The sequence below is a fragment of the Beta vulgaris genome, chromosome 2 (assembly GCF_026745355.1).
Source record: "Beta vulgaris subsp. vulgaris cultivar EL10 chromosome 2, EL10.2, whole genome shotgun sequence".
In the NCBI taxonomy this organism is placed as follows: domain Eukaryota; kingdom Viridiplantae; phylum Streptophyta; class Magnoliopsida; order Caryophyllales; family Amaranthaceae; genus Beta; species Beta vulgaris.
The window spans coordinates 54,705,670-54,726,191 of NC_079203.1; the positions used below are offsets into that span (position 1 = coordinate 54,705,670).

At 34.4% G+C, this 20,522-nt stretch overlaps 3 protein-coding genes across 8 annotated transcripts; all 3 read right to left on the bottom strand.

Annotated features, from left to right (window-relative positions):
* Nucleotides 1-61: 61 nt before the first annotated feature.
* LOC104904172 (16 kDa phloem protein 1) lies at nucleotides 62-3,398 on the bottom strand. Of its 2 annotated transcripts, none has more exons than XM_010692373.4 (5): nucleotides 3,053-3,398; nucleotides 2,052-2,117; nucleotides 1,744-1,882; nucleotides 866-998; nucleotides 62-474 (listed from the first exon to the last, which is right to left on the bottom strand). In XM_010692373.4, exons 1-5 carry the CDS (start codon nucleotides 3,117-3,119, stop codon nucleotides 409-411), a joined length of 471 nt encoding a protein of 156 aa, XP_010690675.2. In that variant the 5' UTR covers nucleotides 3,120-3,398; the 3' UTR covers nucleotides 62-408. The 2 variants fall into 2 exon arrangements, with proteins under 2 accessions (XP_010690675.2, XP_010690670.2); XM_010692368.4 differs by having other exon boundaries at nucleotides 2,052-2,120; nucleotides 3,053-3,397.
* A 5,429-nt stretch (nucleotides 3,399-8,827) lies between these two features.
* Nucleotides 8,828-13,518, bottom strand: LOC104904150 (serine/arginine-rich SC35-like splicing factor SCL30). Of its 5 annotated transcripts, none has more exons than XM_010692343.3 (8): nucleotides 13,365-13,518; nucleotides 12,598-12,802; nucleotides 12,378-12,455; nucleotides 11,261-11,425; nucleotides 11,111-11,154; nucleotides 9,511-9,583; nucleotides 9,278-9,433; nucleotides 8,828-9,119 (listed from the first exon to the last, which is right to left on the bottom strand). In XM_010692343.3, exons 2-8 carry the CDS (start codon nucleotides 12,792-12,794, stop codon nucleotides 8,999-9,001), a joined length of 834 nt encoding a protein of 277 aa, XP_010690645.1. In that variant the 5' UTR covers nucleotides 12,795-12,802; nucleotides 13,365-13,518; the 3' UTR covers nucleotides 8,828-8,998. The 5 variants fall into 5 exon arrangements, with proteins under 5 accessions (XP_010690645.1, XP_010690651.1, XP_019107197.2 ...); XM_010692349.4 differs by having other exon boundaries at nucleotides 13,273-13,475; XM_019251652.3 differs by lacking the exon at nucleotides 13,365-13,518 and having other exon boundaries at nucleotides 8,828-9,114; nucleotides 12,598-12,825.
* A 976-nt stretch (nucleotides 13,519-14,494) lies between these two features.
* On the bottom strand, nucleotides 14,495-20,522 carry LOC104904143 (hypothetical protein). Its single transcript, XM_010692337.4, has 10 exons — nucleotides 20,145-20,522; nucleotides 19,960-20,035; nucleotides 19,655-19,752; nucleotides 18,824-18,925; nucleotides 18,593-18,679; nucleotides 18,079-18,195; nucleotides 17,126-17,229; nucleotides 15,857-15,996; nucleotides 15,641-15,777; nucleotides 14,495-15,136 (listed from the first exon to the last, which is right to left on the bottom strand). Exons 1-10 carry the CDS (start codon nucleotides 20,406-20,408, stop codon nucleotides 14,963-14,965), a joined length of 1,299 nt encoding a protein of 432 aa, XP_010690639.2. The 5' UTR covers nucleotides 20,409-20,522; the 3' UTR covers nucleotides 14,495-14,962.

Genomic DNA, 20,522 nt, shown 5'->3' on the forward strand with positions numbered 1-20,522 from the left:
TTTTCTCATCGATAAAAATACCAATCATTCTTGTAAAAATTAAAGAAACAAATAAACCAAATGGAAGAAAAAAAAACTTGTACAATTGGATAATTCCAACAAGATTAATCACTCCATTATGTTGGAAATTCTAGCCTTTTTAAGCTTAAAAAATCAATTGAATCAAAACTCTACATACTTAGATTGACTAAAGTACAATTCACTACTAAACTCTAAATTCTATCTCAAATCATATGAGGAGAACTCAATAACACACCAAGAAGCTAATTGAGCTTCAATTATAAGACCAAAATGTAAAGACTAGCCAAAAATTATACACACTTAAGTTATATATATACAAATGAATAAATAAATGAGATTAACATCATCCAAATAATTCATCAATAACTGATGAATGAAGGAAGCTAGTTACTCATCACCGTAACTATCCTTCCATCCTCCAATCTCCTCTTCATCATCATCGTCATTTGATGTCTGAAAAATCCAATCAAGAACACTCATTTTAGTTTTCAATTTTTACATGCTATAGCAAATCTACTCTTTGAAAAATGCTCGATCAATATCAGTTTCGAAACTTATAACTGACGCCTCAAAATAAATTCTTGGATCCGTCACTGAACAGGGTTTGAGCAGAAGTCAAACCATGTTGTGTGGAATCTTGTTTGATTTATTTTGCTAATATATTCTTTTTGCATACTTTTCATATGAGCTTAAGACTTTAAACTTGCAAAAAGGATAAATCATAAGGGTGTACAATTATGAATTCTAAGAATACTTAGACTACCACTTTTCAGCAAGACCATGCAAATTAATCAAGAGAACATTTTTCCAATAGTAAAAAAACAAGGCGAAAGAGAGATTGTACCTTGGTAAATTTGACGCCAACTTTGATCTCACCACGGTATTTTTGGTCACTGCCAATCACTCTAAACTTGGTAGAATTCATTTCATAAGAACCATTATCCATTCCTAAAGCCAGTAGATCCTCCACATGAATCCTATAAAATATCATGCCAACCTACGAATTAATAACTCGTTTTCTATTTTGGAAAAATTGACAAGAATGATCCAAACTATCACCGTTCTGAAATTAATAACTCGTTATTCTGGAATAATCCAAACTTTTAGTTATTTCAAACGCATATTGAATAATCCAATAGTTTGCTTTGTGTTTTTTTTTGATTCAATATGCGTTTGAAATAACTAAATCAAATTGGAAAAATTGACACTAGGAGGTTCTAACTATCGGTTATTGTCTTTTATAGATCCCGGCTTTTGCATCTCTAGGACTAAGTATGGGTTATTCTGATTTTTATAGGGTCGTCAAATTGGGTAAATTAAAATCACAATAGTCCAAATGATTATAGTTAAATTAGGTCTTATTAACGTTACAACAGCTCATTCTTAGGTCTTACATAGAATAAATCAACAGTTGAGACCTATAAAAGACAATAACCCATATGTAGGAGCAGCACCTCCGGTGTCAAGTTTTCCAATAAAATTTTGTTTTGCTAAGTAAAGGTCATAGAGCATATGTTTATCAAACTTCTTGTGATGCCAAAATAAGTCAAATCAATTCATCTATTCAGATATTACATTAGTAGTTCAAATTACATGATCGACGTAAAAACTAATTCCAAATTGACGAAATAGAATACTTTGGTACCAGCATATACGTACTTATATATGTTTCTAAATATGTTGCTCTAATGTGATTAAATTAAAGAAAAGGGAAAAACTTACATAGTTTCACCAATGAAATCATCAGAAGAAAAGGTATCATGGTCCATGATCTTGAGATTGATGTTGTAGTCACTCCCTGAGCCTGGGTACTCCGCCCTGAATGTGAATTTCTGGTTCCATTCTGGGTTACCTCCTTGTCCTACAGAAAATAGTTTAATTAATTGTATGCCTATCAAACTCTTCTTTTAAGGGTAACATCATGTTATTATATACTATTCGAGTATAATCAAATAAAGGTACACTCGAGTATATGTAAGAATTTGCGAATGTAATGCAAGAACAACAAATAATAATGGAACTATACTAACCTCTTGCAATACGAGTCTTTCTCTCTTGGCCTTTGTAATTAACCAAAACATAGGGATCTATTTTGTCTGCTGCAAATCAAGAGAAGGAAAAATTGGTTAAAAACCTTTAGTAGTTCTAACAATAGGAAACTTGAAAATAAGAAAAGGAGAAGTCTTGATAGAATTATAGAAATTGGTTAAAAACGTTTTTAGTAGATTTTAAGGCGTTAAATTCATTAGTAAAGCCACAAAGCCATGCATAAACAAAGAAATTACTCAATTCCTGATACACTTTTGAGTTATAACTCTCTATTCATAAAAACTACTAACAAAAAAGTATTTTTGAAGATATATATTTTATAAATTCATCATCTTTTACAATTTTTTTTAGGGAAAACATCAAAGCTAGCAATTAGCATTAATCATGGGACAAATTGTCCATAAGAATGTAAGGAGCCACTCTCGAAGAAGAGTGGTTCTCTCAAACCTGTCCAACCCCAGAAGAGATTAACTTACATACTGTGGGGCGGTTCGTTATCATTTTTTGTTTGCAGTTTTTTTAAAACTAAAAACCAAATCAGGAAACCAGAAAAAAGTGATTTTTACTTTTTGGTTGTCAAATCTTCAAAATCATCATGTTTCCACTAAATTTGACTGATTTATTTATTTATTATAGGACATATATCATAGGATATTGAAAATCAAAAAACCAAAAACAGAAAACCACAATACTACCAAACGGGCCAGTAATATTTGTTTATCTAAATAGTAAGGTTAGTATATAATCATGTAAAATCAAAGTCTTATTCAATCTCATGCCTTTAGTCCTAGGTTCCAAAACATTACCATTACATGCTAACAATGTAAATTGTATACCAACCAAATCAAACACAAATTACTAAGATCATAATCAAACACAAATTATTAAATAAAAAGTGTTATTTTTTTATCAACAAGACTAAAAAAGAAATAATTGAAGGGTTAAAAAAGAGAAAAAAAAAACCTAGAAAGATTTAACTTACTCAAAAAATCAAGTTTTGGAAGCCCACAAGCTGATACAACTAATACTTCAAGTAATCCTGCTGTCATTTTTTTCTAACTTTTCTTCTTATCCCTGAAAAAAAAATCTTGTTTTTTTTTTTTTGTTCTTTTTTCTGCGATTTCTTTCTTTTTCTTTTAGGGAAGTTTTCCTGCGAATTTTCTTTGTTGATTTTTTGAGGGAAGTTTTTCTTTGAAATTCTAAACAAGTTATGGATTTTAATCAGGGTTTGTGAAGAGAGAGATATATATAAGCTGCAATATATGAGGCTGAGTCGTAATTTTAGGTACGTGATAATATTACGACGAAGAAGACTAGGTCAATGTTTCTTTTCTTTTCATTCATTTTCTTTTGTAGGGAAGAAAAAGTCAGCTTCGATCAACTAGTCAATGAATTACACAACTGGTAAATGGTAATAATTGGAACTTCCAAAGAGACTTGTGTAATTGTGACGTGTTATCAAGGGGATTGCTAAACGCAGCCTCACTTTATTAACGCAGCCTTAAAAAAAACCCCAAAAAACCCTTATTATCATATTCTTTCTAAAAATCCTTTATCTCTCTAAAAAAATATTCTCTCCATCTCTCTAACTGTTAGATATAAAAAACTTCATTGAAGATCTAAAAATTTTAATTTGATATTCAATGGACGATAATTTTGACCCAATCGAGTTTCAATCTGATGTAAGTACGTCCAGGCCTCCAGGGTCCGCTCTCAATTACTTCCTTCGACCTTCGTTCCATAATTTAGTGTTTGTTTAATTTTTCTTTTTTGTGGTCAAAGTTTAAAATTTTTGATTAAAAATTTTCATTTGTATACTTCTTCTGTTCCGATTTAATTGTAATACTTTTTATTTTAAAAAATTTCAATTTAAGTTGCAACACTTTCATTTTGATTAATAACTAATAACATATCTCCATCTCTCTCCTATCACATAGGACCCTTTTCTTTTCTTTATCTATTTCTCTCATCTCCAAAAATTGCCTAGGAGTCCGTGATTTTAAAAATGTCACAAATAAATTGAAACGAAGGAAGTATATAAAATAGAGCTTGTTTTGTAAGAGACCGCCTATTTAAATTAAAATTGTAAACCCAATATTAAAAAGAGAATTAGCTCAATTGTGACATAATAATTTTTTTCGGTAACTAGTTTAATCCATTTAGTGACTACATCTACTTTTATATTAAAATTAGACCGTCTCTTTTAATATTTTTGTATAAAATAACTTTTTCATGTGGAATTTCATTATATCAACTTTTTATATTTTCTTATTAATAAGAAATTGAAGATATTGAAAGTCAAATGTTTATCTCCGAGATCATGTAAAAAAGAAACAAGCAATATATTATACAACGGGAGAATATTATTAGATTAATACTAAAGCATCATGATGTGCTAATGTTAACAATAATAAGATAGATAATCCTAGTAGGCTAGTACTCTAATGGGGAGCTAGCCAGGGAGGTATGTCAGTATGTCGAGGTATTTGAACTTTAAAAATATAATATTTTATTAATATCAATTTATAAACTATGTAGAAAAAATTTAGTTTTAATTTTGCATATAAGAAAAATAAGTGAGAGTCAACCAAGTTAGGTAAAAATTCAGTTTAATCATTGAAAGTAGTTTTAGTTGAATAAAAATAAGGGAAAAACAAAAAAGTCGCAGTTATTATCTAGAATTTTTTCCTTGAATAATGCAAAAGTGGGTTTTAATTCCAGAAATGTGCCCAAAAAAAAAAATTCCATGCATACCGTCCACGTAGGACGGCACGCGAGAAACTGTTTTTTTTTTTGTTTTTGCCCACGTAAACCGCTCTATCAAGTAGCGGTTTACCTGGACAAAATGTTGCAAGCACATATCAAATTCTGAAGTTGGGGATTTCAGTAAACCGCTACTTCGAGTAACGGTTTTCATTAATGAACCGCTACTTGAAGTAGCAGTTTATATCACTCAGCGCCAAGGTTTTACTTAAGTAGAAAAAAAATCTCGCGTGCCGTCCTATGTGGACGGTACGCAGGGAATTTTTTTTTTGGTACATTTCTGGAATTAAAACCTAATTTTGCATTATTCAAGGAAAAAAATCCATTATCTAAGTGGTGAATTTTTTTTTTTTTTAGTGGTACAAATTAAGTCCATATTGCATAAACTTGTACACTACCAGAAATATGCCATAATACAAAGTTAAGTCAATATTGTTCAAATTTACACACAAGTTATATACCCATCTTATCCATACATATATAATTGCCATTTTGATATCTTTTTAGGTCATAAGTAGGAACAAATAGGAAATACATCATACACTATAATTGGATAGAGGTGACATTCTTAACTCTGAGTATATGAGTTATCCCTTTTGGACTTTCTAGCGTTTTAAAATAAATAAAATTTCCTACTGAATATATCATTGTTAAACTATTTTTGACAAAATAAAGCTCATGTATGTTCGAACAATATTATGGCTAAAAAACATTTAATTTTTAGACTTTTGGACCCTTTAAAAAGCGAGTCATGTGTTGTTGGTCGCTTCGCACGCGCCCTATTAGACGGACCTAGTCACATAATATAAGTCCTTAATCTATTTTTACGCGAGAATTAAGGTAAAGTGGAATGTTGTTTTATTTGAATAAAAAGATTCATTTTTATTGGGAAACACCTATATTATTTTTTTCTTTTTTACAAAAAAATAAAAACTAAACATTAATGTTGCATGGTTTAATGTGTAGAAGAGTTCAATAGGGTAACAGATTCCATTTTATCATTAATATTAGTGCATTCGAAGCTGAAATTATAAGGACTTCTTAGAAATAAATTATTTTCATGAGCGTATTTTGGACATAATTATTGATTGAAAATATAAACAGAACCTATATTTTGAGTCACTTTAAAAGAAAAGGAGAACTTATATTATGAGACGGAAGAAGTACTCCCTCCATTTCGTTTTAATTGTTACACTTTGATATTTTACACTATTCATATATTTTAATTTGACCATCGTATGTGATTTATACGCGGATGAAAATACAGTCAAGTAGGATCTTGTTAGATTCATCATAACATGTATTTTATTAATAGGTACTTTTTATAATTTTTAGAATTACAAAACTAAAGATATATGTCCTCAAAATTTTACATTGACATGCCGCATGCGTGAAAAATGTAATTGTGTAGATTAAAATGAAACGGATGGAGTAATATATAATTGTTTAGTTTCTTAAATACGATAAGTTATACTATTATTAGTAGTTACAACGTATGAAGCAGTAGCTTATCGTTTCTATAATTCTATCGTCTGAGGCGGCTTTGTTGATGATATGCTAACTTGAAAGTCAAAGTTGAAAGTACCTTCTTAATCAGTACAAAATTCTCAAAGATTCAATTTTAATGAAAAATCATATGATAAGAGAGTAATTAAACAAAATTTCATGGCGGCTTTAGCCTTTCAGTAAAGTCAAACAATCAATAATTTGACTACGTACAACTATACAACTCTTGTCTGATTTGTTGATTAGCGTTTATTTTGGTGTAGAATTCAATATATATTGCTGGATAAGTTGAAAGTAGGTGCGACGCCTTTGACTAAGGGTATGTTTAGTTTTGGAGTTTTGATATAGGGCATGTTTGACAAATCTAGCGGTTCTAATAGTTGTTATTAGCGGTTGCAATAGTTGTAACTGTTAGAGGTAGTTGTTAGTTGTCTATTGACTATTAGTAACTGTTAGCAATTAGTGATTAAAGTAGTTGTTTAATTAGAAGTGTTTGGCAAAAATAACGGTTGAAACTGTAAAAGACAATAAATGACATTTATTCTAATATGAAGTGAACTACAACAATTTCATATGTTCGTTCAATAGTTAAATTTAAAATTTGTTTTTTCAATGGAGTATACGACTTTTTAGCTGCTCAAAGAAATGTATAAATCTAAGAAAATATTCAACCCTCGAAAAATGTATATTACCAATTTTAAATCTCAAACGTTACTTGTACTAACGTTCCAAAACCGCTACTCATTATCTACTCCAACTGCTACCCGCTACTACAACCACTACCTTACCAAACACTCATAATTTTCTTAAGTAGCGTTTTACTCTTGTCAAACCGCTAACCGCTACCTCAAACGCTAGTGCCAAACAGGGCCATAAACTTATCCAATCTAATATGATATAATCTGATTTGGTTTCAACTTATTTGATATCTTAACTATCATTTTATTACTATGAACAACTTTTAATAATAATAATAATAATAATTATTATTATTATTAGTTTTTTTTAAACAACACATTGATATATGAACATACCATTAAAACTAAAAAAACACATATTTTAGGTATATAAAAAAAAATTGTTCATGGTAAAGAGAACACATTGTTGACGTCTGAGACTCATTAATAATAAGAACTTAGGAAATAATGAAAAGAACATATAATGATAATTGAAAAAAAGAACATATATTATTGAAAGAGATACAAAATCTATTTAAAGAACACATTCTAAATCTAAAAGGTAGATGTGTTGTTTTTATATTGATGACAGACCAGGTTTGGATTTAACTAACAACATATTATTTGTTATATCAATAAATTATTCTTTTTTATTATAAATAAACCTATAAATATATATAATCATATGATTTTGAAAAAATTATTAAATATTCTTTTTATATCGTTGTCCTGTTCTATGTAAATTTTGCTTTTAAAGATAAGTTAAAATCTCTTATAGGAAAATTTTTGAGCATAATGCCAACAACATTAGATTATCCCATATGCTACTCATATTTTATATAAATTAGTAACATATACTTTATATTATTCTGCAAAAATTGTTAAAAAAAACAAAGATCATATATTGTTGTCATGCTCATTACATGTACAACATCAAAAAGAATATAACATATCAAAATTGTTAATTAGAACAAATATAAAAAAAAAAATACGTACAAATGCCAAAAGAACATTCTTCTTCTTGAACACTAATAGCTTCAAATAGTGATATCTAAGGGTGGTAATGAGCCTGACAAGCTCGCGAATAGTTCGGACTCGGCTCGGTCAAAGCTCGACTCGTTGTGACTCGGCTCAAGACTTAAACGAGCCGAGCTAAGCTAAGCTCGAAAAACTCGTGAACAACTCAATTATTATTGTATACTAAAAAATTATTTTATAATAAAAAAATATTTTATATTAAACATGCAATCACACATATTGCTATACTTTTATTTACTATTTAAAATATTCCTCTTCAATCTGAAATTTCCTTATATTTACTATTTAAAATATTCCTCTTCAATCTGAAATTTTTCCATACTTGAAGAAAGGAGGAGGATAATGAATTTCATTTTGATCATGATTGGAATGTTACCTTCAGATTTTATTAGTTTACACATATTTCTTTTTGAGATTTCCTTATTAGTTTACCCATTGCTTTTGTTTCTGTTTTTAGAATGAGATCACTAACTTTCCATCACACATTCAATTTTAATATAAAATAATAATTTCTCTTTCTTTCTATGTCCCACATTATTTCTCCTAAAACTTTATGGAAAAAAAAACGGGAAAACTAATAAAGATCGGAAGGAGTATTTAGTAAAATTGGTTATGACACATGATAATTTGTTGAGAATGATAGAAAGTTGTAGAGAAAGAGCGGTATGACAAGCTTTTTTAGTTCATGAGTGACAATGAAGTATGTTGTGTCCCTTCTCCCTTGTCCATAAGAATTGACAGAGCACGCATACTATAGAGAACACTGAACTATCTAGAAAGAAAATAAGTACTAACTTCACATACGAAAACATCAGAATGCGTCCCTCATTATCACATATCCTGGTCACATGAGACATTTAAACTAATAGAACAAGCAGTTTATAAACTATCCTGGAGATCATCCACCAAGATCAAGCAGCGTCTCAAGACTATCATCCCACTGCTTATCCGCTTCGTGCTGGAGATGCATCTACGGATCGAGATCTTGAGCCAGATGGTGATCTTGAAACACGCCTTGGAGAAGCTCTGAGACCTTGTTCTTCCTCAGCTTCATATTTGGCTTTCCTACAAAAGAGATTTAATATCATGAAGCCTCTAGTATAACTTCTCAAGTACATTCAAAACATATTTAAGTCCAATATGAACAAAATCAACATCTCGTACTAGTTCAAAGCCCTTGAACCAATTAATTGCACAAAGAATCAGATAACTGCTTCTCATACCCATTCGCAGTTTCATTTCGATCCTCAGGATCAGGGGAATATGACCTACGACCATCAGCGCGAGGAGAATCCCTTGGGGATCTTGGGCGATCAACAGGTCTTCTACTGGGAGAAGCCGAGTACTCAGCACGTCTTCTAGGCGAGGCCGAAATGGACCTGAAAAGTAAGATATTAACTTCCTCTGGCTATGGTAGACATTTGTATAAATACATTAGCATTGATGATGTATGTACCTAGAGCGATGACCTCCTCTAGAACCAGAACGATAATGAGGCGAGCGGGAAACTGAACGTGAACGAGAACGTCCTGGCAGCAAAACATAAATCCTTTGTAAGAGATTGACCAACTGATGCGTGCAAACTTGTCTCGAAAAACATAATTGAGTATGGTATCATAATTCATGCACCAAAGTCACACAGCGCAAACATGCCTTTCGTATATTTTGGCTTCAGCAAAACAGGGTAGGATAAAAAAGGGGATTCAACAGAGAGTATAACGAAGTCAACAACATATGATTGCCAAAACTTCATTTAGTTAAAGTTATTGAAAACACTACGGCAAATCGTGTAGTAAGCTGCAATTCGCTCAATTGTATTTGTACCTGTCTGCTATATGTTTGTGGCACTTGGGCAAGTGTTGTTTCTAAATAGCTAGGCTTGTTAGATTAAACCCTCATATAGGTCCCTTATTATATAGCCTTTCAACAAGTCTCAAATCTCATAGGTTTCTAGGAGCTATATAAAACACCTAGGTGGTGTACTTCATGATTTCTGTGTGATTTGTGCTAACTCTTTATGGTAAGGAAATCACGACTTATTGGCCTAGCTTTACTTAATTACAAAGCTCTCTAATTCGATGATGAAAAAGAGGTTAGACACAACTTTAACATTATCACAGGCAATGGAATTCTGATGCTCCCCATCCCCCCCTTGCACTCAAAACCACACTTCCTAGTCTCCACAAGCCCCTTGCACTCAAAAATGGTAGGCCATCTTGCCAGCGACGATGGCCTTCAAATTGCAAAAACAAAGACATATTAAAGTATTAAACCAAAACACAAGGTACAAAAAAGGGGGTTCCGGCGGCCAAGCTAGTAGATCTACAAGAGAAAACGAAACTTACTGGCAAACCCATCTCATTTCTCAGTATTATGGCTTAGATCATGACTCTTGCCGGTTGAATCCATACTTGGTGGCCGGATAAAACTAGCAAACTTTGACGTCTAGGCCCCTGACAAGGCAATGATGATGGTGTTGTGGTAGTGCCAGAGAGGAAAACAAAGTTTCTTGGTGGTCATGAGACATTATAAAGTCATGTTAACAGAAAAAAAACGGTGGCTGAGGTTGACTGAACTGAGGGTGACTTGCCTGGTTGGTCAGGGTTGCCTTACGAAATTTGACTAGGGGAGAGGCTGTTAAGGCCTAAGGGTACCTCGTGTTCAAAGGAGGCAAAGACAGTGTTACTCTCCATTGTAAACCAGCCTACTATAACATGGAACCAAACAGCCATAAAAAAAAACAGGATATAATATGGATGCAATAACTGTCGATCGCCAGACTGGTAGAAACAAAGAAGCTGCAGAATATTAGATAAGGTTAGCTACACTCTAGCAACAACACCATGGTCTAACATAATATAACACCACGCTTATCAATTATACATTTTTTTACCAAAGATTATAATTGACATCATGAAGAGAATTTACATAAAGAAACATATAAAAAGTCTTAAGGAGCTTAACGTAAATGCCAAGAGGACCAAGGCAAATCCAAACAGAGAAATAAACTTGAGTGGAAGATTGGCTACAATGACAGCATTAGGATCAACACTTACTGTGACCAGGCGATCTTCGTCCACCATATCTCGGACCACCACTTCTGCACAGGACACAACATGTAAGAACAAACATCAAGTAAGCGCTCTCAATCTCCAGGTACACTCATATCACAGAAAGTCAAGGTCGAGTATAAAAGGCAAGCCCACCTTTGCCTGGTCTTCCGGCGCATATCCTCAGGCCTTTTTCTGGACTCTGAGGCAACAACTACACTTATCTCTCGCCCAGCAAAAATCTGACCGTTCATGTGATACTGAGCCTCCGAAGCATCATAAGAGTCCACAAACTGCACAAAGGCAAAGCCACGAGGTTCCCTGTGCCCCAGTTCACAAAATTAAGTTAAACATTCAGCACTTAAATGATGGAGACAAGGCATGCAGCAAACAGTGAGTGATGCTAGACCATAATGTCATTACATATACCTCATTCTTTATCTAGCAAGCTCCTCCTTAACAAGAAGCCCATAGCCTTACACAAAATGCAACACAGGGTCCACAACTAAGGAACTGACCTTTCCATTCGCACTCAAAAAATGTGAATGGCAACTTCAAAGGAATGGGACTTGAAATTCTTCACATGCGCGTATATAAATGAAGCACTTGAATATAAATGAAAATCTTCAACCCTGACAAACTTCTATAGATTGAATCATCTTGTCTTCATTTCATCAACAATCACTCATCTTCTTCACCAAGCTTCTATTGATTGAATCATCATATAAATTCTCTTCATTAGGAAGATTCTTCTTTATAACATTACTCCTAAAATCTTGGCAGGCAGTATGTTAATCAAACATATAGTGTGGGTCTTCATCAAAAGTGGGGCTTGGGCTTGTTTAACTTCAAACCAATATACCCCCTGACAAACCAGTTCAAAAAACATCGTACTGAGAATCAAAGAGAAATGCCTGATAAATTTCGAAAAATATCACTTTTTGTACCCACTATCCAAGTAATATAGCAAGCATCTACTACCAAACTTAAGCATGACAACCTCATATTTCTACCCTCGTCCCAAAAAATATTTTTTGCTAATGAAACCTGAAGCTAAGATGTATGATAGCTATGAGACCTACACAACGCCCTAACAGGGTTGATGACCGTTGGGGTCAAAAATTTGTTGAAATGACAGATCAATCACATCAATAAGGTTAAACAATGGTTTGTTTAAATCAAAATGAGATAAAGGCCAGACGTCAGGACCTCAGGTTCTCCATATAAGAATTCTAGAGTATACACTATACAAAGAAATAATCAAACATCTCACCCTGTGTAATAATCCTTCGGGATATAGACATCACGGACAAGCCCAAACCTTTCAAAAGGAACTCGAAGTTCTTCAGGTCTACAATAGCAACACAGCTTTCAGTCATTAATTGCAGTCGTTAATTTTTTTATAAAAAAAAAGAACTCTTCAAGCGAGATAAACAACCTGCAAAACAAGAGCACAACATCATAAACCATGAATACACATTTAACAAGGTTACCTGCAGTCGAGAGGGATGTTTCGGACCAACAAGCTTCCATGGTTTGGCTCCTTGCGTCGTCCATAGCCACCATATGCTCTTCTCGGAGGACTATAACCCCGTCTCGGGGGGCTATATCCTCCTCTTGGAGGGCTTCTTCCTCGACTACTATACCCCCTTCTTGGAGGACTGTAATAACCAGGGCTATACCTCCTCATGATGTGGGCTAAAGAATGCATAATACATCCATTAGTTATTTTCAAATATGAGCGAGCCAAATCTATAGAAGACTATATACAAAAAAGACTTCATAAATTATGAATCAAAAACCAAAATAAAGCAAGCTAAATTCTAAACAACTCATCCGAACAAAAGAAAAAGAAGCAAATATTCCACCTGAAACCATATCTAAGCACAAAGATTAAAAATTGATTTAAAGAAACAAACAACATGAAACTCTGCGCATTTACAAATGGCAACATAAAAAAATTATTCTCATTTGCTAATTGCTTCCAAGAAACAAACATGAAATTATGAATTTACACCAAAAATTTGAATCGTAAATTTATAACATGTAAATCATCCCTAAAAACATGAGATAAGAAAAAAGATGTTGAATTCATGAAACAAAAAATAACAATCGCATGAATAATCACATCAAGTAGATCTGAAAAATCGCGAGAGATGAGATATCACCTGAAAAATCGCAACAAAAGATCGTCTAACAAAAGTAGATTCATCCAAGGAGAAAAAAAAACCTAAAACGAGGTTTGAAGATCAATTCGTACCTCGAATTCCGTATTAGGGTTTTTTGATGCAATTCGGCCGAAAATGCTGGTCTCTAAAGTTAGGAGGGTGATGAATTGATGATTGTCGTTTAGGGTATTTTATTAGCCTACCTAGCCTGTGTAATTCAGGGGTGCATTAAGTACTTGTATAATTATTACATTTCGACATTTTATGTTTTTTTATGTTAATAAAAAAAAAGGGTAAGTTTACTACTTACATTAGAAAATTGGTTTTTTCACCAAATGCTCGAGTTTTCACGAAATTCATCAGGTACCATCGTACTATTGAAAATACACCTGTTACTCCTCAATTTTAACATAATACACCCAAATACCCTTAGTGACTAACGGCGTTAACTGTCGTTAGTCATTAACTCTGATTTTCTATTTTAAACCTTAATTAACCCCTAATCCTAATTCTAACCTTAACCCTAAACTCTAACCCTAACCCCTACCCTAACCCTTTCTCACCACCCCATCCCCCACCCTCCCAGCATCCCCCTCCATAACCCCCCTTCCTCGCTGCCCTTATCCCAACATCCCCTGCGTTTTCCCCACCCACCCCTATTGATTTTCGCACCCTCCCATCCAACCCCAGACGATTTCCCTTCACAAACCTCCCACCCCCATAGATTTCTGGGCTCGCATGTGGGCTTCTGGGTTGTTCATCGACGGAGGTGGGGGTTTGGGTGCCGAAATCGACTGGGGTTGGGGGAGGGTGTGAAAATCGATAGGGATGGGGGAGGGGTGGGGAAATCTGCGTAGGGGTACGTAAACAACAATTTATTTCATTTTGTGAATTTATGTCTGAACTCACAAAATGAGATTAGAAGCATAAAACACTAATTTAGATATGTGTACAAATAGTCAACTTGTCTAATACTACCTCTGTTTTTATTTAGTTGCAATGTTTTCACGCTTGTCAATGTATAATTTCAAATCGTTTTATCTCTAATTGTATGTAAGTAAAAATTATTAAAATTTGATATTATGAAAGCTTACATCGAAACGAATCAAACAAGACCCCACATGACTATATTTTGTTTAACATATAAATCAATAAATGTGGTCAAATAAGAGAACATGAATAGTGCAATTTGTCAAACGTTGCAACTAAAAAAGAACGGAGGTAGTATTTAGGAACTAGTAACCAGAGGCATCAAATATATGAAGGCCTACAGAGCCGTATGCATGTTTGTGAATTTTCAATGATCAACCAAATACAGTATCTTCTTTCACTTCCTAATCAAAACTACATAAACAACAAAATTTCTATAGGAAACACATCAGTAACATAGTTTCAAAAATAATTATGGCTAATATTGCACAACTATACACATATTTGAAAATCCAAGCTTTGAAGAGCATCATAGCCCATAATATCCATATGCAGTAGATCTTTTGCACTTTGTTGTAGCAATGAGGATCAGTTTTCTCCCTCTCAACATTTGTAGATATTGGTCTCAGCACTATTTCACAGTTCTGTTTTGGCAAAGATGAAAGCTGAAACCACCAGATTTCTCGGGCACCAGCTTACGCAAGCTTCTTCTGTATGCTTATTATAGCAAAGGTGAAATAATGTATCTCAATGTATGCCATCAACAAGCAAGAGCAACATCTTCAGGTTCCTGAATCACAGGGTCATTGAGCAAAGGTGTCTTCTGGAACTCATTTCTCAGTTGTCCGCAAGCTGCACCAGCATCGAGACCCCTTGTTTGACGTACACTTGTGGTTATTTTGCGGGACTCCAGAGCAGCAGAAAAGGCGAGGACCTGCAACAATTGTAAAACGTATGCGTATCTATTAAAGATTCTTCCCAGAAAAATACTGTTGTAGATCAGTTTCCCTTTGTGTGATACCTTACAAGAAAAGCTAGAGAAGGGGGAGAAAAAGGAAGGTAAGAAACGATAAAAAATGATATTCATTCATCTGGAAAGGAAAAACTTTTCTACTCATGAAAGATCTATTTTCCACACATATAAACTATTTTCCATCCCTTTACAAACCATACCAAGGAAACACGAAAGCTAATTATGCTGTAAAGCCAACCGAACACTATCTCGAAGCAGCCTCCTCTGAATCTCCCCTGTCCAACCCTCATCCTTCTATGCTAATATGACAAAATTAATTTATTTGGTTACCGAACATCATATTTTGAACACATTGATTTTCTCTTAGGGGGTTTGGGGGGGGGGGGGGGGGGGGGGGAGGTGGTTCAAATAACGAACCTTTTAGAAACTAGAAGCATTCAGAATTACAAGAGAGAGTAAACATACCGCCTTTCTGTAGGGTCGCTGGTACTCGGAGCCCTCAATGGGATTGAATGGTATCAGGTTCACATGATGGCCTCGTCCCCATTGAAGTAGTAACTTAGCAAGTTCTATTGCATGCTCCACTGAGTCATTTACTCCAGCTGAAACAGACATTGGCTAGTTATACTCTTGTGATCTCCCCACCCCAAATCCAATGGCAGATTTAGTTAAATGCAGTACCTAAAAGAGTGTACTCAAAAGACACTCGTCGGTTAGTTTCAAGAAAGTAATCCCTGCAATCTTGCATCAAGGCTTCCAGCGGGTAAGCTTTTGCACTTGGGACGAGCTTTTCTCTAAGCTTCTGATTTGGTGCATGTAAGCTGAATCACAAGTAACAGTGCAAGGTTGTTTAGTAAAGAGTAAAGACCATCACCACTAGGCATGGATCTTGATACTGATGTAATGTAGTGTTATCGACTACAAAAAATAACGACAATCAATAGTCCCTCCGTCCCATTTTAGTTGACACAGTTTCCTTTTTGGGTCATCCCAATTTAGTTGTTGCAACATGCTCCTTATAGTAATCTTTTCCTCTAGCATTAGGCCTTACAATTTGCCTATTTTCACTCTACAATTTCACTTTCCAAAAAACTTGTACAAACATAGTCGGATACTCGGATAATGAATAGGACGAAAAGGGAGTAGTAATTGTGGGGGGAAAAGATGGGGATATTTTTTATAGTCCCTGCATCCAAATATAATATAGTAACCAGCCCAATCGCCTCATATTTTAGGAAACTGTTACAATTTCAATGAAATTGACCAGCAAATCTAATATAAAGCACAGTTGTAGGACCTTTCCAAGGCCCAAGCGGAGACTAATGTCAACAATGATTTACAAGAAGTCTCCTGGGTCACTCAGCAAATCTAATATAAAGCACAGTTGTAGGACCTTTCCAAGACCCAAGCGGAGACTAATGTCAACAATGATTTACAAGAAGTCTCCTGGGTCACTTAACTGCAACTTTTCCCTAAGTCCAGGAGAGATATTAAGAAAGCCAATATACAAGTCTGAAAAGGAATCATGGAGAAATCTTTAAGAACTCTTTCAAGGCTGTTTGGGATTCATATCGGCACGTCAAAAGGCTCATCCCATTCAAATTTCAAATAAAAACTGATCATGACCCCATGTGGTAAGAGCCTGAATTGGGAGTCTGGGACCACCGCACTTGATTACATCAAATTCTTTTACACAACAATATATGATAGAATCACGAATCAGTCGTAGCAGGATCCACATTAATTGTTTGTTGTCAGTGTATTTAGATCATGAAACAGCTTAAGCACACATAGCCACATAAGGTAATGCATGAAGAGCATGGTACTGCTCCTAACAATTTAGACCAATAATCACACAAGTAGATAAACATGTAGACCATAAGACTTTTTTAGCACAATATACAGATATTATCCCCAAAAGTGATTGTAGATATTCTCAGGGTGATGCACCTGACGGCTAATGTAGACTGAAGTTTGTAGGTGGCCAATCTCTTGATTGTGTTAGGAACTCCCACAGTTGATATCGTTATCATTCTCTGCCCAATTTGTATGTCCTGAAATATTTAGACATAGCCAATTTTGATGAGGGTGAAGGACAAAACTTGTACACTCACTACACTGACATGACAAGTCCCACAGAATATGATAACATGCCAGAAAACTAAAAAAAAGATAGAAAAACACACACAACATATCTATCATCTCTCTCAAAAAGAAGCCAATTCTTCGAATCGAACTCACATCCTAGAAAGAAGTGGCAAGAGAGTAGAAAATCTGAGATGATTCACCATCATTTCCTCCTTTTTCTTTCTGTTCCAAGAGAAATGAGAATGTCGGTCCAGACTGAGGACTTAATGCGCTTGGGCCTTGGCTTCTAAAAGCTAAGAATGCAACTAGGTGAAGTAAATTGACTAATCTAACCGGTCAAGCCACACAAATTACTAACCACTAACCATGATAGGAAAGACGTAGCTTTTCAAGTGCGGATTTGTTTGTCTTCTGTTGAATCTTTTTCACGGCAGGCCATCCACTACCACCAAGGTTCAGTCTTTTAAGATACAAATTCATCAAAGGCTGAGCTGGATATTTGCCTAGCACCCCCAACAGAAAGTAAAGCTATGTTTTATAATTTACAACTAGAGAGCTGGCTAGTTATGTCCCCAGTTTAACTTTTGAGGTGCCTCTTAAATCTTAATTGACTTCCAATATCCTATATAAGTTAGTCTCTTACTCACTCTCTCCATCAGATACACCCTTATTTCTCTCCCTTTTCATATTCATTTCCTTTTATTCTACATTCAATAAATGTTCTTAATCTCTCTGTAATTTATATTTGGGAAGATAAATATTGGATGTAAGGAATAAAATTCTTCAAATGAACACATAATGAGCACGCTACTTACCTTGTTCAAACATCGGTGTGCTTCAATAACAGATTTCAGGTTGAGCATTGGCTCCCCCATCCCCATGAAAACAACATTCGTTACGCGATGCTTAAAAAGATCTTCTATAGCCAAGACCTGAAAGGAATTAAGATATGGATGCCATAAAACTTAGAAGAAAAGGTAAACTAACTCATCACATATTAAAATACCCATATTCACGTTAAATTTTTCTTCAAATATTACAAAAAGGAAAAGGAGAAAACAGTAACTGCATAGAAGACCAAAAAATATCATAATGTTATATTGTTATATATGGATTTTGAGAAGCTGTTCATAAACACAACTCAAGATATAGCCAGAGATGGGAACATGGCATCCTCTACAAGCACTATAGAATAACTCCTTGATATTGTAATTGCCTTAATCATTTCTGACTTTGCTCAATTTATTGACATGTGAAGCTACATACCAGGACTCCATACTTTCAGAAAAAAACAAGAGAGGCCATTCAATAAAACGATAGAGATTAAACCTGTTCAACAATTTCGTGCCTCTGGAGGTTTCTCGAGAAACCTCCCTTCCCAGTAGCACAAAATGAGCATCGTAATGGGCAACCAACCTAATCCACCAACATAAATAGTAGCATCACTCGGAAAGATCAGATGGACAAGCAATAACATAAACTTTTAATGCACAAAAAAAATAAGATTTTAAGGTGAGGCCAATGATTTTCTCGAAATAAAGGCCTGTTTCAGAAAATGACCTGTGATGAAACACAAGCAGTAAGCCTTACTGAACCCTTTTCGTCTTTCACCGGTATTCCAACTGTTTCAACCAACCTGTTATCCTCCAGCTTTAGCAGTAACTGCAGAAAACAAAAGTACGATGCTTTGAAGCCAATGTAGACCCAAATAAACAGAAAGCATTCATTATCATCATGAACATCAGTTAAAGCCACATCTTTCCCAAGAAGCTTAGGCCATGACAACATACGATAGTCACAAAAGAAAAAAGATATTGTCAAATTGACGACTTGTTCCTCAGTCTCATACGCAATTTCAGTGCTTTTCAAGATATGCAACTACTCAAGTTTCCTCAAACACCTATAGGGTACAGCAACATTATTGTGCAATGAGAGAGCAATATTTTACACTCCCCATGGGAATTTCCAACCTACAAAAAGCATTGGGGTCCTATTTGATAGGCAGTGTATCCAGAAAGATGTGTTTTTCTTCACAATATTTCATTGCCAAGCCACATTCCAAAGTGGAAATGGAGATAAAAAAATTTAGCTATCATTATCTTTACTGCCATTTCTTATCGGTCTGCCAAACAACACGTCAAAATTATAGTAAACACCCAATTTCTATCCATCCAAGCATTGTAAGAGAACCAATGTTCCAATACCCATCACCAAAAGCATTTGAATTCGACAATCAAATTCCCAACATACACAACAAATCATTTCACAATCACTTTAAAAAGAACAACATATCCAAGAAACTCACATAACACTATCACACAACACTTTCTAAACCAAGGAACTAATAATTTCAGCAAAGAACCAAAATGGGTAATTTTCAAGGGGTTCAACCTTGATTGTGCCATCAGTAGCAGTGACCATATGATGCACCGGCGATCGCCCCACCTTCCATCCTGCTTCTTGCAGCTGATCCCTCAATGCCTGTGGCACTTTCCCCCACATATAACCACACCCCCTAATTAGTAAGTAATCAATACAAGTATACAACTTCACAAAAACATACTACTTTATGCTACTCCAGTTAAATTTTCCTAATTCTCTAAGATATAAGTACAAAGTACCAACAACTAAGAAAACCATGAAACTAAACCTACAAAGAAATTAAAAAAAAAAAAAAAACAAATTAAAGGGCTTACATTGAGTGAATTCCTCAATTTCTTTAACCTTCCTCTGATAAAGTAGATGATGAAGCTGCTTTCCTCTATAACTTTGCTAAATTCCCAAAACATTTATACATCAAAAAAAATATGAAAAAAATATTTAAAAAAATAAATTTAAAATCATGGGTTATAAAAACAACAACTTTTAATTTAGTTTTTACCTGGCCAAATTCAATGGCAAGTTGTTGAAGTTCTTGTTCTGACATACCCAGAAGAACACGTGAGTCAGAGAGTGACGCACGTGCCGGAGATGCTTCTGGAAGTTTAGACGGCGTCGTATTAGTCGTATTAATACTAGTAACAGCTGAAGTAGTAGCAGAAGGAGAAGAAACAATAGAACGACATGAAATTGTGAGGGCAAAAGCACGTGACCGAATGGAGGCACGTGCGAGTGGGATTGAATATACTTGATGTAGTAGCGCCATTGTTGTTTGCTTGCCTTATCTTTCACTACCTTTCTCTCTTGTGTCAATGAAGAAAGAGTAGCAGAATAGCAAAATGTTGAAACAAAAACCCAAAACCTCACTGCCTTTGTTTTT